This window comes from Malurus melanocephalus, unplaced genomic scaffold, assembly GCF_030028575.1.
Source record: "Malurus melanocephalus ecotype Western Australia unplaced genomic scaffold, MMel_1.1 scaffold_155, whole genome shotgun sequence".
NCBI lineage: Eukaryota > Metazoa > Chordata > Aves > Passeriformes > Maluridae > Malurus > Malurus melanocephalus.
The window spans coordinates 1,195,233-1,212,549 of NW_026623387.1; the positions used below are offsets into that span (position 1 = coordinate 1,195,233).

The 17,317-nt window shown below is 37.2% G+C and overlaps 1 protein-coding gene across 2 annotated transcripts in view; it reads right to left on the bottom strand.

The window, feature by feature from the left end:
- Positions 1-2,099: 2,099 nt before the first annotated feature.
- The window catches only part of CSRNP3 (cysteine and serine rich nuclear protein 3), a 96,873-nt gene continuing 81,655 nt past the window's right edge, over positions 2,100-17,317 (bottom strand). For both annotated transcript variants that reach the window (XM_057371733.1, XM_057371734.1), the window contains 3 exons: positions 12,712-13,008; positions 8,152-11,203; positions 2,100-2,136 (listed from right to left, as the gene is read on the bottom strand). In XM_057371733.1, coding sequence (XP_057227716.1) covers positions 10,160-11,203; positions 12,712-13,008 — 1,341 coding nt within the window. In that variant the 3' untranslated portion in view covers positions 2,100-2,136; positions 8,152-10,159. The remainder of the gene's footprint in view (positions 2,137-8,151; positions 11,204-12,711; positions 13,009-17,317) is intronic.

Consider the following 17,317-nt stretch of genomic DNA (forward strand, 5'->3'; position numbering starts at 1 on the left):
AAGAGCAATAGGAGATTGGTAAATATAATAAGAGGTTTAAGAAGTTGGGAGTTTTTGGTTTTTTTTGTAAGTTAATAAAATAGCAGCATCTTCGGGATGTTGTTAATATTCTCCTGAAAGTGGCTTGCTGAAAATCAGTTTGTTTTTTTTTGTTTTTTTTTTTTGTTTGTTTGTTTTTTTTTTAATTTAAATCACTTTCAGTGATGTTATGCTCTTCTCTGCCCCATGAAGGGGACAAAGATAAATACGGTTGCATACACAACATGTAAAAATTGGGACATCAATCAGATGGCTGTATAAACTACTGAAGGTTACTAGAACAGCTGACATCAGTGTGTACCTCTGTCTCAGTGTGTCCCTCATACATCCAGAGAGTAGTCACGAGTGCTGAGAAGGCTTGACTTCAGGCCAGGATAATTCAGCCATACTCCCAGCAGGACAAAGCAGGCCCTAAACATTTTGGGACTTCAGGGCCTGTGGCCCTGGGTAGTACTGCCTGTGAGTAAGAGATCCCTACTGCTTGGTTGTGGCTCTRTCTGGTTCCCATCATTCACTGGGACTTTGCCAGCCCACCATATCTGAGGATATTCTTCTATCACCCTGGGGAGTAACTGCTGATTTAYCGTAGGGTGAGTATAGAATAACATKARTACTATTAATAAATCAACTTACAAGTGAACCTTAGAGTTACGTTTTCCTACTTCTGAATGGGCATTCTGGGATCTTGAAGCAGAACCAGTGCTGAAAGTTGTTTTACAACATTTTTGGATCAGTATGGCTTAGCAAGCCCTGGAGCAGCCCTTTTGGCCATAGTTCATGGCAATGCCAAAAGCAGTCTGATGGCAGCTGTGAGACTCCCAACAAACTAAAACCAAGTGATACCATCACTCCTGTCAGAACTTTTTTATAAAATCTAGAGAACAACATCTGGTCTTTATCAGTTCTTGTAAATACAAATAGTTTAGTTATATGTAATTTATCATATAAGCAAACTTAAGGACAGCTTACTGTTTATAAATGAACAACTCAATTTGAATAAATACCTTGAATAAAAATATAGCAGAGATTGTGCTGTGATTGTTAATTATTTTCTTAATGAAACGTTGATCATCAGTTTTCAAAATAAGCAGTTGTCCTGAAATTTAGCAGTATTCTTTTGAATGTTGCTATTGAAATGCTGTATAAAATTACTGCAAATTGTCCACCAGAGAGAGCTGTTGCAAAATTTTATTCCAACAGCTGTTGAAAACAATGGTTTCATTACCTTATGAAAATTAGGCACAGATGAATCAGGTACAGTATTTCACTAGCCAAAGAAGCCTGTAGGCAGTAGTATCATTAAAGGGCAAATGGATGTACCTAAGTAGGCATTTCTGTTTATTTCTTTAATTGGCATACAAATATTTAAAAACAAAAGCACACACACACACAGAAATTCCACACAAACTGCGTCTCCTTATGCTATCGAACTATCAGGAATGGGASGAATGCTTGAAATTTCACAGAGTGTCTTCGCAGGCTCTGCAGGTCTCAGGGAGGAGGTACAGTACTAATTCTGGTTCTTTTAGCAGAGAGAGGCTCTCTCGTGACTGCGTAGCAGAAATAAAYGCACAATGCACTGGCAGCCAGGATGTAACGTAGAAACCTGGTTTACTTCATTGCAAACAAATGGACAATATATATTGTACAATATATAATAAAAATACAGCTGACACAAGTGCCACTAATTAACAAAAAAACTAATGTTAAGACTTAAAAATGCTCATTTTTGTAATATATACACTGCAGTAATAAGCCACAATAAATACATCAAATTTCATATCATTCATAATAAATACYGAAAATATAAATACAGAAGAATACAGTTAATTTGAATAAATTATTACAACATAAGATCTAGGTTAAGTTCTGTTGACTATTATTGTAGCTTATATTACCCTTTGGCATCTTTGATGTTGCAACTTGTTCAAAAAAAGGAAATTAAAGAAATGTGTAGTTCATGAAGCTTAAATTTATTTCCATGTACTGATTTTAAGATTCTTTCCCTTTGCTTCTTCGAACAGTTTAAAAGCAGCAGTCCATTTWAATTTCTTGCTTAACTGTTGCGACCTCCATGATTTTAGTATGCAAGATGATCTGTAATGGAAAATGTTAAGTATGTAACATAATTACTTTTCTCAGAAATTAGTAAAGTTAGAAGTAATGTACAAATTTTGAACTAATGGCTGCAATTACACCACAATTGAATGGATTACCTGTCTGAGAGACCATCAACTCAAGTGCTTTGAGTTTATGCCATGGTGTACTATTTACCACTTGCCAACACAAAYTTCAAAAACAATTTTATATTCTTGTGGGTCTTGTATGTATGTATGTATACAGAGAGAGATGAACCTCCTAAAAGACAGGGTTGGACTAGACAGTGTGAATGTTAATGTAGCCTGTTAAAACAAAACACTTTAAACATATAAAAGGTAATGTGTTGTTCCTGTTTGTGTTTTTTTACAAAATTTCTATCAGTTGTAGATTGAAACAATCAAAACAACCGCCATGTTTTATGTTAACAGTATTAAGCAGTACATTTGTATTAATGATTTTATTATTTGTAAAATATTATTACACCAGAATGCAATTTAACTTAAAAGATCAACTTTACTAAGACAATATTACAGGGTGAGGATCTTAGGAACAGTTTTGTAATCTACAGATTTTGACTATTTTTGCACTGTTAAATGTCTAGCGCTTATTTTACATCAAACACTTTTTAAACATATTTCACAAACTACACTTCAGACGTATTTCCGTAGAAGTGCCTACAATCAGTCAATTGAAAGAAGTGCCCAGTTGTTAAGCCTTGTTTACATGGGCATTTGAGACCTGAAGTTGTGGTATTTGTGTGAAGTGGTTAGAAAAATCCCAGCATGCTTGCTTCTGGTTTTAAGAGAACCAGCTGCCAGTGCACATGGTCTTTTCAAGAAGCTAAAAACTTGTGCTGAATCTGTATCTGAGACTCACAAACGTTCTTTAATGTTCTTTATAGTCATTCCCCCATTATCCCAGCAAGGCTTCATCCACAATCTAACCCAAAATTTCGTTCTTAAGAACATATATATAAGTTTGAGATAACGGGGAAACCTAAAATAATTATCTGCCATAATGTACTAAACCTCACTTGAAAATCCCAAGATAAAATGCTGATAAAAGGACATTTTTGTCWTTGCTTTTAGCATCTCTTGTTAGCTGAGAAACTGGGTATATGAGAATATGTACCTGGGAGCAGAGTTAACTAAAATTATATTGAACTTGTTTTGACGTTGCCATTGGCAAAAACTGACATGGCAGTAATGCTTCTACAGTGTTGCTTTTTTAGTTTTTTTACCCCATGCATTTGGATAAGTCTTTTATTTAATGGCCACCTGTATAAGTCTGGTCTGCAAAAAAAAAGTCCTTTCCTGTTTCCACTGAGTTAATGTTTGGTTACAATATATTAAATAATACAAACAATGTTATGATCTAACATGGGCAAGCTTGTAGTGAGTGTCCATATACTTTTCCACCCTTGCCCTGAAGAGATCTTAATTTCCTTTTTTCCTTCTGTTTTTTTTGGGTTTTTAAATACACTTTGTTTCCCTTTAGAAGAAAAATAATCCTCATCAATCTGCCTCTTGCCTTCATCTTTCTTTTCCTCTGAACAGTCCTTTCTATCCTCCCTGAACTCACTCAAGTGCTTGAARCGGAAGGATTATCTTGATCCTTTTAACAGAAAAATGATGTGCATATTTATCTTCCACCATTTTCCCTATCAAGAAAAGCTAATCCCATCGTCACGGTTTATTGGAAAAATGAAGTTAGAGAAAAATGTCTATGAGAGACAAACTTCTTTTGAGTTGATTCTACTAGACATTCATTTATGAAACAGAGGTGTCATTGCKAAGATCCAGATTAAAATACTTGCATAAATAATGCACAAAATCTGCCCTTTGACTTTTTTTTTTTTGTTCTACCTCCCAGCCTTGGATGAAGGACTATGATCTCAGCTTAGAAGGTGCAACACAGAGCACCATGAAAACAATTCTCCAGTCAGTGGGGTCTTCTGAGTGGTGGGTGTCTCCCTAAAGACAGCAACAGGGCAATACATTAACTCTCTGAATCACAGAATGGTCTAGTTTGGAAGGAGCTTTAAAGATCCCCTAATCCCCACCCCTCCTGCCTCTGCCACCCACGGGATCATGTTGTTTAAAACCCCATCCCACCTGGCTTTTTAAGATCTTGTTCACAGCACAAAGGCCAGAAGAGTTGCCTTTGTGCTCTACTTTAATGAAAAGTCTTACTGTACATCAGACCTCCCAAACACCAACAGGAAGGAAGGAAGGAATGAGAAAGAGAATACTAAGGCTGCAAAACAGGTGTTTCATAAATTGGACGTTCATACAAAAAGTAAAATTCTTGGTATCAGCCATTAGGGTAGCAGGAAAGTCCTCATGGTTGTTATAACTTTCCTCCTTAAGTGGAACCARTACTCTGGTACATTTATTAATAACACAGTTAAAAGCTGCCTTGGACAGGAGAAGGAAGAGACAGTGAAGAGGAAGAATTTGTGAAGAACTCAAGCATGTGTTCACTCAGACATCTTTAAAACYACATTGCACTTCTTCATCAATTTGCAATATTCGTGCTTTAGATTTGACACTTCTTGGAAAAAATGGACAATATTTTGCACATGGACAATGATTACAGAGAATAGAAAAATTAAGAATATTTAAAAAAACTCAAAACACTGAAAAGGCAAATGCTGAGATTTCTCATACCAAGGAACACGTAAGTGAACTAGACTCTCTTTTGAAAATAACAGCTTTCTACCATTTTAAAAAAATAGTAATCAGRTTTAGTATTTTAGAAATAAATTCTATAGAATATATTCTCTGAGATAATTCTAGATTTTCAAAGTATTTTACATCAAATGTCCTGCAACCATAATAAAGCAGATGACAGAATTACTCTTTAGTCTCAGTGGGAAAGCGTAACACCCCTGMATGCTTAAGGATTTTCCGTATCATCCTCTTCTGCTCCTGAGTGTTTCAGGAAATGAACTGGCACAAGGAACATCAGTTTATGCAACTCATGAGCTGTAACAGTGGAGTTCCTTATTTAACCTTTTAAAAGGTACCATGGGTCTCTCTTGCTTTATGTTTGAGTAAGGACACCTGCTCTGCCACTGGAGAAGCCAAGACAAGGAGATTCAACTGAGAGAATTCTGCTGGCAGAAGAAGACCACATGCAGAGGAGTAAGTCTGCCTGTTGCTGCCAAGTATGGTGTTGCAGACAAACTACAATCTTGCTGTTCAAATGTTAAGCACCGGAAAGGTTAATACTGGATACTCAACACAGCTTTTTTTTTTCTAATTTTTCACTGTGAAATTTACTGTTTAACTTCATTTATCAATCCAGTGGGAGGACAAGAGAGCTTGTTTTAGCTGTGTTTCATGTTAGTGAAAAATTTCTGGTCAYTTCTGAGCTGGACTGGGCTTCATTTGCAAAGTGGCATAGTCTACAGTACAAAAATTTAGTTATAATGCCAAAACAAGAGGAATAAAATGGTATTTTGCCTGTTTGATAGAATTGTTTTATCAGAGTATCGCCAAGTACATTACAAACCAGAGCACAGAGATGCAATGACACAACAGGACAAAGGCAAAGCAAACAGAACCGAAGTGTCCTCTGTCTGAGCCCAGTACTCTCCATCCAGTGTATCACATTTCTATCTGTCAGAACACCTGACCTAATAAAAAACATACACCTCTGTTTTGCACACAAATACATCCGAGCTTTAACAAAGTATCTGTGTTTGTGAAGGTACTCCCTGGGAAGCAGGGAAAGCAACACGATCCATTTGTTAGCACATTTCCTGAAATAAAACACCCCGAKCAGGTTAGAAACTGGATCTGCACCGGGATCAGTCAGCAATCTTAGGAGAAACAGCACCATCAACACTACACAGGATTCCTGCAGCACGTGGACCGAAGGCAGGATCCACTGTTAACACAGCAGGGGAGCAGCTGAACMTGATCTATAGCAAGTGACAGTTACTACAGAGTGGAACAAATGTCTTTAAATAAATAAATGTCAGTTCCAGATATGATTCACTAGCAGGAATTTATGTAAATGAAAAGTAGTAAATCTTTATAAATGTAGAATTTCTGATCTAAGTGACATACAACTCAACAAAGAATACTGGAAACTATTAGGAACTTCCAGCTTCTAATTTTGAGGACGTTTCACAGGACATGGATTCTAGCTCTTAAGCAACAATTGAAATTGCTGTAATTGTGCCAACAAAGTTCTTCATTTCATGTCTAATATAAATTAAAGTTTTGTATATATTTAACTGCACTTTTTCCAAGAGAAGTGAAGTTCACCTTACAGGCAAAAAGGCATCTGCTTTTAGGTGCTGTCCCAGTGATGGTCCATGTGAAAATTTGGATTTATTTCAAGAGAGGGAAATGCTTTTGTTATGACTCATTTTTCTGAACCGTGCAATATAATCACAATATATACCTGGCTTCTTAGGAGTGTTTATCAGTAGCCAGGTATCTTGGAAATAAAGCTGATAGAGACTACCAGTAAATTAGGTGTTTTCACAAATAGACTGTGTTGACACAGAAGCAAAAACTGCTGGGTATCATTTAGTAACAGAATACTTTTAYCACACAGAAACAGCCTCCTCAAAATGAAAGGACTGGTTACCAACATGAATATGAACCAGATGGGAAATGGGACACAACATGTATTATTATATACCAGCCCATAAAATAACACTAAAATATTTTCCATACCCTGATTTAAGCTTGCTTTTCCTTAAAYGAAGAGTATGTTTTGTTGTAAACAAAACATCAAAGTCTAAGCAAGTGATGGGTTATCTGACTCCCATATGATTCCYACATCCCACTCTAGATTTCAGTTAAATTAACCCACCTGTTTTGGTCAGGGTTTCAAATGGTTTTTGGTTCGTTTTTTTTTTCTTCACTCTAGTCAACTTACACATGCTAGAAAAGGTTTTAGCTTTTTGTTATTTGCTGACATGGTTTTGGCTGGGCAACAGGTTTAGCTGTTATTGAAGAAAAGAGAGGTTGCTAGGGTTTTTCCTCAGTATGAGTTTCTCTCTGTGAGAAGGCTTGTTGGTATTATTAATAATAGCTACCAGCACTCTACATGAATTGAACTCTCCATGTCAATAAGCACACTTGACTTTATAGCTTGCTGCAAGAACTAATGAAGATTTGTTTACTTTGTTTCCTGAGATCACATCTTGATCACAAACATCACATTGCATCAAAAGAAAAGCATTGTTAGCTACATTATCACCACATAGCAAATTAGGAACATGTTTTCAACTTAAATCTTTATTCTGTACATTTTACTTTTTGACTCCCAGGAATAAACTACTTCAAACATGGCCAAACAGTGTAACACAAATGCTTTACACAGACCCTGCTCTCTMTACCTCTCTTACGAGGCACTGCTTGTTATCCTGTGCTGCAGGCTTTAGAGAATTTGGCTGTATTCATCCCTGATGCTCCAATGGCATGAACATACACATCCAAATACTCAAAAGGTTTTWTAGACGCTAATATTGAGGAGGACTGGGATCAGAATTCTGTGCCAATGAAAAAGTAAATAACCATCACCTCAGCATTTAAAGCTGGCTGAGATTTATACTGTGCTTGGTGATATTATTAAAGATATTTTTCACGTGAAAGCATAGGGGCCAAGAMAATAATTTCTTATTGCTCAGTAAGGGCATGAATAACAAAGCAAAAGATTTCATTTAACTTTCCCCTGAGAGAAATACCCCAGTAAAGTGTGTGTGGTTCTCCAACACAGTCTGAGGTTAAAGAGCTGCTACTGATCCTCATCTCCTGTCCCAGCTCAAGCAGAAGATACTTGTGCTTTTGGTGCTGGTGTTGAGGGAGAGTCCTAATGTAAGCCCGCTGTTAAAGCAAGACCCTATATACACAGAGACTTGTTACATTTGCCCTTAGAACATCTCAAACAGAAAAATTTCTTCTTAAGTGCAGAACTTTAAGGACTAGCATTTTCTCTTTACAAATCAAGGGTATTTGCTGTATGGCATTTGTGAATACAGGCACTTACCTGGCTACTCAGCCTTAGAGAAAGAGACTAGAGTGGGCTGTGACTACGAGGAACAGAGCCTATGGAATTGCTGAGCCAGAGAACCAACAGGAGTGCGCTTTCCCAGGAGATGGAATATGTTGCMAGTTTGGAATCCAATCCCTAGAGAACTAGACTTTTCAATGCAGTTCATATAAAACATGTAGGACTTCTTGTGGAAACAAGTAAATAAAAAACCTTTCCAGCTACTACATGGAGTAAAAATATTTTGCTAATTTAGCATAAATATGAGAAATCACTTTGCCCAGATTTCATATAAAAACAATTAAGTTAGCTCTTTTTTTTGAAAAGCATATTTTACATCAGCAGTTTTTCTACTGGACTACTGTACATCATGTTTTAAAGAGCTTCTAACCAGAAGAGTCACTGTTACAGAGTTAAAATTTACACTGTGTTTACATGCACACTGTTAACCATCTAGATTTGACACAGATAAAAACTAAGATTTGATCCTTATTTTGACAAACAAGACAGGCCTACATTTCATCTACTTGATGTAYAATAAATGAAATTTCGATATTAGAAGAATAAAAATGTTGAAACAGATTCTGAAATCAAAATAAGGCAGTGCAGAATTACCAGTGCAGAGAAAAGCTGTTCCTATGTCTCCTTCTCTAGATAAAAGCAAAGTTGCTTAATAAAGGTTMATTCCCATTTCATTTAAAAACAAGTGGAGCACAAGGTAAAGGATATCCATATGATGCACATGTTCTTTTGCTTGCAGACTTTTGCAGATACAAAATTTCTGAAGTTATTTTTCCTTACTGAGTGTACTGTKTCTTAGTAAGACCAAATGATACTAGATTTGACATAAAATCAGAAGTCCACAAAAGCCAGTTTTGTATTACATAAAAATTTAGGCAATCTAGACACTTGCACATTTTTTTTCCAAGCTTTATTTAAACTTTGATCTGTAAGGCTCTACTTTTATAAACTGAATACTGACATATTCATAAACTGGCTTGGGAAAAACATACAGGTTTTGTTACAAGGAATTTTAAGATCTTACATTGCCTCAGAGTTTGGAGCTATGGCATTTCTCCARAGAGGTTCCCGCAGTTCGTACAGTACTGCAAAATGGCACTAAAGTGCGTAAGTMTCTGAACGGTGGTTGGGCTAAAGGTGCTGTGCGAGCTTAAGCTACGGCTTTGCCATTATATACAAGATCGTTTTTCTTTGGGGAGGGGTATTAGTTCTGGAATGCCACTGATTTAAGTTTTAAATGGAGGATTGTCTACCTTTCTCTAKTCTAGAAGATGTAAATGCCCCTTTCTGACTCTTGTGTTTGTCAAGAACAGTAAAAGAGAAAACAGTACACTTCTAAAAATGTGTTTCAAGATGATTTATCAGAAATGGTATTAAGGAAAAATAAGGAAGAATACAAGGTACTCCAGATGAAAAGCGGACATGCTCTTTGTAACTAGCTATGGATCATCTGCTCAAATGAACATGCYGTTCATTTTTATCAAAACATGAATCTTAAACTACCATAAATAAAATACATAGAGTACAGAACAATTAAAACTTTTTTTTGTACAGTAGTTACTTTTACATTAAACTTAACCACCTTTTCAGATATGTTGAAAATTAGGACTCTAAACATGATTATTTCAAAGTATCATTTTTAACAATCTTGCACAGGCCCGATAGTCAAAAACACGAAGCTTTAATTCAAATAGCTTGGCAGGTTTCACACATGTTCATAGGTAGGCTACTTTGAAAGATGTTGGGTATGTTTTTTACTTACACATATTTATTTTTATAAAAAAAGGTTTAATTATTTGAATTTAAATCTTTACATGAACTGGTTTTGTGCAATACCACTGCCAGTGTAGCTTGAGAAAACAAAATGTATCTGGAACATWGACTATAGTCCAAGTGCTGTCTACCTCTTAAAAAAGTAAGTTTCTAAGAAAATCAGTGGGAGTGAATTTTAACACAGGAAGTCAGTCCTAGAATAATTTTAATATTAAACAGGTACCGTCTCTACCACTGGTGATTTGATGCACTCTTCGTGCAGTCTGCTCTTTTCTGGGAGGTTTAGTGAATTCTCAGCAGGGTGCTCTTGTACACGACTGTCGCCATTCAAAGCTGAAACAAAGCCATCTTGAGAAGGACCTTTCAAGTATGAGTGAAATTCCACTGGCGGGTGACTCGGCCTATGCTCAGCGTATAAACTGTTACAGGGAGCAGCGCCATCCCCTTCAGAAGATGAGCAGCAAACAATCACTGAGGGGTTTGCAGAAGGGTAATGAGGGCTGCTAAAAGTTGCCTCTGATTGCCGTGTATAGTCAACAAATTGTTCTGAAGTCATGTTGTAAGGCACCAGAGAAAGACTACCATTCTTGACAGCATCCCTTTCTGAGTAAGTCTCACCGATCTGGTTAGCAGTGCCAGCAACGTGGTTCTCTATTTGGTAATACAGAGTTGAGGAGTTAGTATAGTATGAGGCATTTTTAGAGTGGTTTTCATGCACAGCAGCTCCATCAGAGTAGCAAAGGACAGAAGGAAGAGGCACCATATCAGCATGGGAGCTCATGCTTTCTACAAAATCATCTGCTTTTTCTTCCTCCTCATCTTCCTCCTCATCTTCCTCTTCCTCTTCATCATCATCTGATTCACTAGGGGCTAAACTCTGTGTACTAGAATCTGTAACTCCACTACAAAAGCTACTCCCATCTTCCTCTTCCTCCTCTTCCCCCGGGCAGTCCAAGTCCTCGGCTGACTGAGAATGCATAACTGCAGCCGGGGGTTCAGTTTCAATCTCAAAATTTTCTGCAATTGAATATTCAACTGGATGGGGTCCTGGACTCATGGAACTACTGTGTGCACTGATCTCAGTGTGGCAGCCATTGAGTGCTGGAACTTGCTGCTCTCTATTTTTCTCCAATTCAAGTTTCATTATTGTGTGCAAAAAGTGAGTTCGTACACGGATAGGGTTAAATTCGATTCTACCTGCTGTATTGCTACACCCTTCTTTAGTGCAACCGCATGGGAAAGACATACGATCCACCTTTTAAAAAAGAGAATACAGATTAACAATAGGAAGCATAAGAGAAATATGCTCATAAGAGAAATTTCTCACCCTAAAGAAACAAAATGGTGATGTGGGATTCACCTTGAGAAATGCTTGTAAGACCAGTAAAAGCTAACAATAATTCAGGGAGTCAGCCCTGGAAATTAGCTGTACTGAGAGAACAGTAAGGRACCTGGACATGCTCCAGTATTGCAGAGTACAAAAAAATTATTCTGTTCCATAGGTAAAAGTATTACACAGGGGAACAAAAAATAGGCAGCTTTTCAATTTCTCAATCAGCTACAGCTTTACTTCATTTTGTGCTCAAATCCAGGCAAAAACATTACCAGAAAGCATCTAAAAATTTGATAAAATCCACAGATACTAGACACCTATTGAAACAAAACTAATAATAAACCAGAAACCTTTATAAAGCTACCAATGGGGAGAACTGATCACCGAAAACAAGAACAAAAACTCAAGTACATTTTAAAAGGTAATCCAGTCAATTCTAGATGCAATACTGTAAACTCAACAGACTGGGCATAGAACTTCTACATCTAATAATATTCACCTTAAATTTTTGAAAATGTGACAATCCATGTATTAGCAAGTTTGATCAGACAGCCTAAGGTCTGTGACTTTTCATCTACACTGTAACACCTGAACATCAAATATGCAGAGGAGAACAACATAACACAATCCATTACATCTTCCCCACATGCGGAGATGAAAGCAAGAACAGCAAAGAGAATATATTATTTAAAATAGGAAAAAAAGTTTAGCTTGGATTTATGAGATGATGAAAAATGCATTCAGCAAGAAAACTCAGCTGCACAACAGCAACTCAGCAGAACTAGTAGAAACATCTTTTAGGGGACATTTTGGGACACGTACAGCTGACACTATGTAAATGTACAATATTAAATACTTCCTAGGTCTGAAAAGGGAAGACTTACCTGCTACATTAGCAGATACCTTTTCACTGCCTACGAGCAAATTTATCATGCATAGATTTTAAGTATCATGCATGTTAAGGATAGTACCACAGAATGTCATTTATTGTTTCTCATGAATTTTGGAYTGTAATTCACAACTGGAGTGCCTGTTAATTGTCTCTAAAATAAAAGGTAATATCCCTTCTGAAATCTGCAGGCTGCTCATTCATCTGTTGTCTGCCTCTGCCTATTTAGATAAAGACCAAAAAGGAGTATGAGGAGCAGAATACTCTTGTAAGAACAAAAAAAAATTACCCTAAACCATGTATGTGCCTAAAATCATAATACAAATAAAGATGCAATAGGAGATTGATTGCATTGATTGCCCACTATATACTCTTAAAAATGGGACCTTAAAAAATTGGTTGGAGATCCACAAGTGTTATTGCCTAATACTTAATTTCCAACAGTTGTAACTTCAACAACAGAAAGTACACGAATGTGCATGGACACACAGCTTCCCCCTCCCCCAGATAATTAAATAACAACAATAAGGTAGACATTTACCTGACATTTTATGCCTGCAAGACTGCAGGTGCAAGTTTCTGGGTCACAGAACACACGGCAGTCACAGCCACAATCCTCTCTGGACAGGCGGATGGCTCGCAGCTCGTGTTTTTCTTCCACATCGATCTTCTTCACTCCAGAAGCTCGCAGCAGTGCCCTCCGCTTTTTTGTAGGCAGGGGTTGGAGAAAGAAGTACTCATCTACTTCAGTGTTGTCRAGATCAATATCATCATCAGAAATGTCATCCAGAGTCAGTGTATTGGCTTCTTCAGATTCCACCGTACCATTCTTTGTCATCTGTTGCACAGAACAATTAATGAAGTCTTTAAACTACRTTCACGTGTATGTTACGTCATAGATCGAATTGTGTCAATGTCAATATTCAAAATGCATTAACAATGTGCAAAGCTGTACATAAAAACAATGCATGACTGCCAGAAAGTTCCAGTAAATCATCACAGATAGGGTGACCAGGCATTTCTTTCACATTTACCATATAAATACTTTTTTTAATACTGACCTAAGTGATTCTATGATTCCCTTTTTATTTCCACTGTGTTTCACACTGTTGATGCATTTGGCTTTTCTGAACTTCTTTCTAGCTCTCTTTGGTCCTGAAAAGAACCCACTTAGCTTTGTGTTTTCCTATGTTGCAGTACTTCACTAATCAGTCCAGAGTATTCTTAGGTAGCTAACAAATGAATGCACTTAGAAAAAAAAGGAAGTAAGTTGTTAACCTCTTGTGGAGACTCCTGAGAAAAGTTTGAAGAGGATTTGTGACCTTTTCCTAGGAATATGAATTTTTGAGCCCCTGTAGAAACAAATATCTTGGCATTTTATTATTACCTGTGTACACTCTAGCTCTTAAACCTTTCAAAAACTGTTTCAAAATTAAATGGCCATGAGCAAAACTTTCAGTGGCACATTCCTAACATAGCACACTTCTGTACCATATTCCTGTAATTCATCCCATAYAGAAAAGGGTGAAAATATTCAAGGAGAAAAAAAAAATTACTGCTCTGAAGGAAAGTGGCGCTCCCTCGTTGTATCTGCCAGAAAACACAAKTACAGGGTCTAGAAAAAATCTGCACAGGAAATTGCTTGAGAATCAAAAGAACATCAAAAGTTAAAGCTCAGAGAGACAATGACATTCACTATAAAAAATTTATTCTTTTTAATCTCAGTTTACTCAGATTGAGCATCATTCTCCATAGCAAGTATGATGCAACTGAAGTTATGTGATTCTGTCATATCATACATCTTTTTTAATTGTTCTATGAAATAATTTTGCTTAAAATGGGAAAACAAACAAACAAATTCACAATGTTCACCCTGCTCRATATGATGTTCTCAGCTGATGAGGCTGCTGATTCACATAAGAGAGCACCTGCTCTCATACATTTTTGAAGAATATATGGTGTAGCAATTTGATATTTATATACTAGTGAAGTCTCAAGTCCCATTTGCATTAACAATTTCATCAGAAGCAGACACTGGAATTCTTGGTATTCTATGCCTTATTTACTTGAAGGAAGTTTCACCTTGGCTTGTTTTCCCAAAAAAATCTTTAGGCRCAAGTTTTAAATACAGATAAAGCACTGAAGTCTTAAGTACCATAACCTGTTTCTTGTGCATTTAAATCTTCAGWCATTTAACAAGTATGTCGTGGTTTGAACTGTGCCCACGACGTTCCCTCCTTTCCCCCCCACCRGAGAGGGAGAAGGGAGAGCGAAAACCCAATTAACACGAAATATTTATGGCTTTGAGATAAACATAATTGGAAGAAAGATACCTATGTACTCCACAAATAGTCAGACAGGCTGCATAACTTAAGTTTGCAAGATAGATTTATTACTACACACTACTAAGAATGGCACTGGGTGAAAAAACAAAGATAGGGATATTTACAAAGAGAAGAAAAAAATAAAATGGACATTTTAAGACACCTGGTACACTTTCCCAGGGACTCATCTCTTCTTCCAAGTCCCCCCATCTCCACCCCTCCCATGTTGTCCCTCACACACAGRGGRGCAGGAGAATGAAAGTCTAACACAGATCAAAACACTCAGCTGTTGTCCAAGCGTTGTAGGATACAGCTCCAGCTGTGGGATGTGTCCTTTTCTGAGAAACAGTCAGTATAAAACTGCTAATAGCAGAAAGGAACTTCTTTACCTCGCAGGAGAAAAGGAAAGAAATGTCCTTCAAAGCCCATGTTGTTTCTTTTCAGCGACGTGAGTCCGATTATCACAAACCTCCTGGCAGAACACAAAACACAGCTTCTTCTACATAAAAACTTCGTGGGGGGAGCAAACTTCTTCTCTATTTCTTGGCTTCATAATATAATCAAAAACAGTCAGATCCTCAAAAGGCCAGGGTTTTTTCTCTCACAGCAAGGTCGCTTTACTTCTCTATACAGGTCTCTCTCAATATGATGGAAAAAGGTCTTTTTCAAGAACAACTTATCTCCTCCAGCTTGTCCGAGAACCACAGCAAGGGCACAGCTTCTCCTTACTGTTCTGTGATCTTGAGGGTGTCTCCATTTTTCTTCTTACATCTCCTCACCCTCCTGCTCTGTTTTTTTCCAGTGCAAGATACTAAAACTACATGCTATCAATTAACCTAAACATGGCGGCCGCAGCTATCTTGTTATGAATTCTTTCTTAAATACTACAAAGTACGTCATCACAGAGGTGTAACTATCCTGTGTAATTGGCCCAGGCCTGATGGTCAGCCTGTCCATCAACCTCAGAACCAATGATGGGTTGGCTCTGAAACACGGGAGGGGGGCAGGCCTCYCTTTGCTGGAGAAGAAGAAGACGGAGACACCCCTAGGACTTCTCACAGCAGCCATCTTTGTGGTCTTCTTGATCCCCATCCCCCACCACCAAAAATTGGACCAAGCAAAACCATGACACAAGTATCACTGTAAAAGTCCTCATTTTTGTGCTACTGTGTCATCTCCACCTTGCTATGTTTCTGATGTGTATGAAAGCAGTCTTGAATCTTAACCCTTCCACTATTTCTGCTTTTATTCTATTCCCAACTACTTCATTTTATACTACTTCATTTACTTTCATTTATATTGACAGTCCATCCTTTTCAGTCTTTTGGATTGTATCTGTCATTTATGGCATTACTGAAGTACTTGATGATGAACTCCTACTGACAGCTTACTCTTTTTGGCAATCACAGTTTTGTGCTTAAATCAACTAAGTAAGAAAAACTGTATTTTCATAGAATAAACCCAACAAACAACTAATTATTCCTGACTTGCAAGGTCAGGCTGAAAGCAATACTCTTCCCTTTGAAGAAGAGTCTCAGAGTCATGACTGGTAGTCCTTACACACAGTTTAAGTTGTGTGTACACATTACACTCCACAAAGAAAACTCGTGAGATCAGCCATCGTCCCTTCTTAGCAATTCAGCGCCGCATTTAGTTCATGCAGAGGTATTGTGCTATTTCCACATCCTCACTACCGTTTCTCCTTTTAATGTATTCTCAAACTTTCTTCCTACTGCAGCCTTCAGAGTTTAGTGCCTTCATTGAATTTAATGTTTAGTTTACCATGTCTGTTATCCCTCAACATTCAAATCCATCTATGTGCATACACTTCGAGCTCTTTCTTCATCTTAAACACAGGCATTTTCAAAGTGTCCACTCAAACTTCCTTCAGATTGTTTTCTTACTCCGTTTTCCATTATGCATTTCATGTTACACTGACTGGTAAAAAAAGGGACAATAGCTCCCTAAAATCAGTTCTACCTGGCCCTGAGACGATGGGCAGATTATTTACACCAGGTATTTCAGTGTATTAATTCAGTAAAGTAGGAAAAGTAACAGAAGTCATCCTTTTTTCTGTACATTCTACAGAGGTAAATCTACACAGGGGTTAAATGCATCTTGAATTAGCTGCCTGAATCTAATAYACCACCATACACACAACTTGGCCGGAATATTCCAATCAAGAATGGTACCCTTTGTTGGGTTTTCTCATTTTACGTTATCAAAGTAAAACTAAGTACAGTGTATTTATATTTCTTTGATTTTTTAAATATATAATAGGGGAATGACCTACCTAAGAAATCTGATTCCTCTAGTTTTATATACGCAAGGCTCAAACCACTCCTTACAGAACCCGGTTACTTCATCTAAATATGAAATTGTGGAGGGAGACGAATTCTAATCCCTTTTTCTATAATTCTTTTASTATTTCATTCAATTACTGTTTAATAAAAATTAACTTTTAGAACTCTCMCCCATGAGGTGAATGCTGTAACTGTTCAGCACACAAAGGCACCTACAACACCACTTCCTGTCAGGTATTTCCATTCCTCCTCCTGCAAATCCTAACTGCTTTGCTACAGTAGAGCATTAAGGACTGGACTCCAGTCATATGCTGAATGCCACATGCATCCAGCAGTTTGCCATTTCAAAACATCTTAGCTCCTGACTCCTTTCCTGGATGATTTCCTTGTTGTCTCCTCTAATTTTCTTTTCCCTTAGTTTTGCCACACAAAGAATAAATTAATTAATAAAATGAAAGATTCTAACATTTCTCAAAAAAGTAACTGGGTAACTACGGAGGGAGGAAGATTATCAAGAATT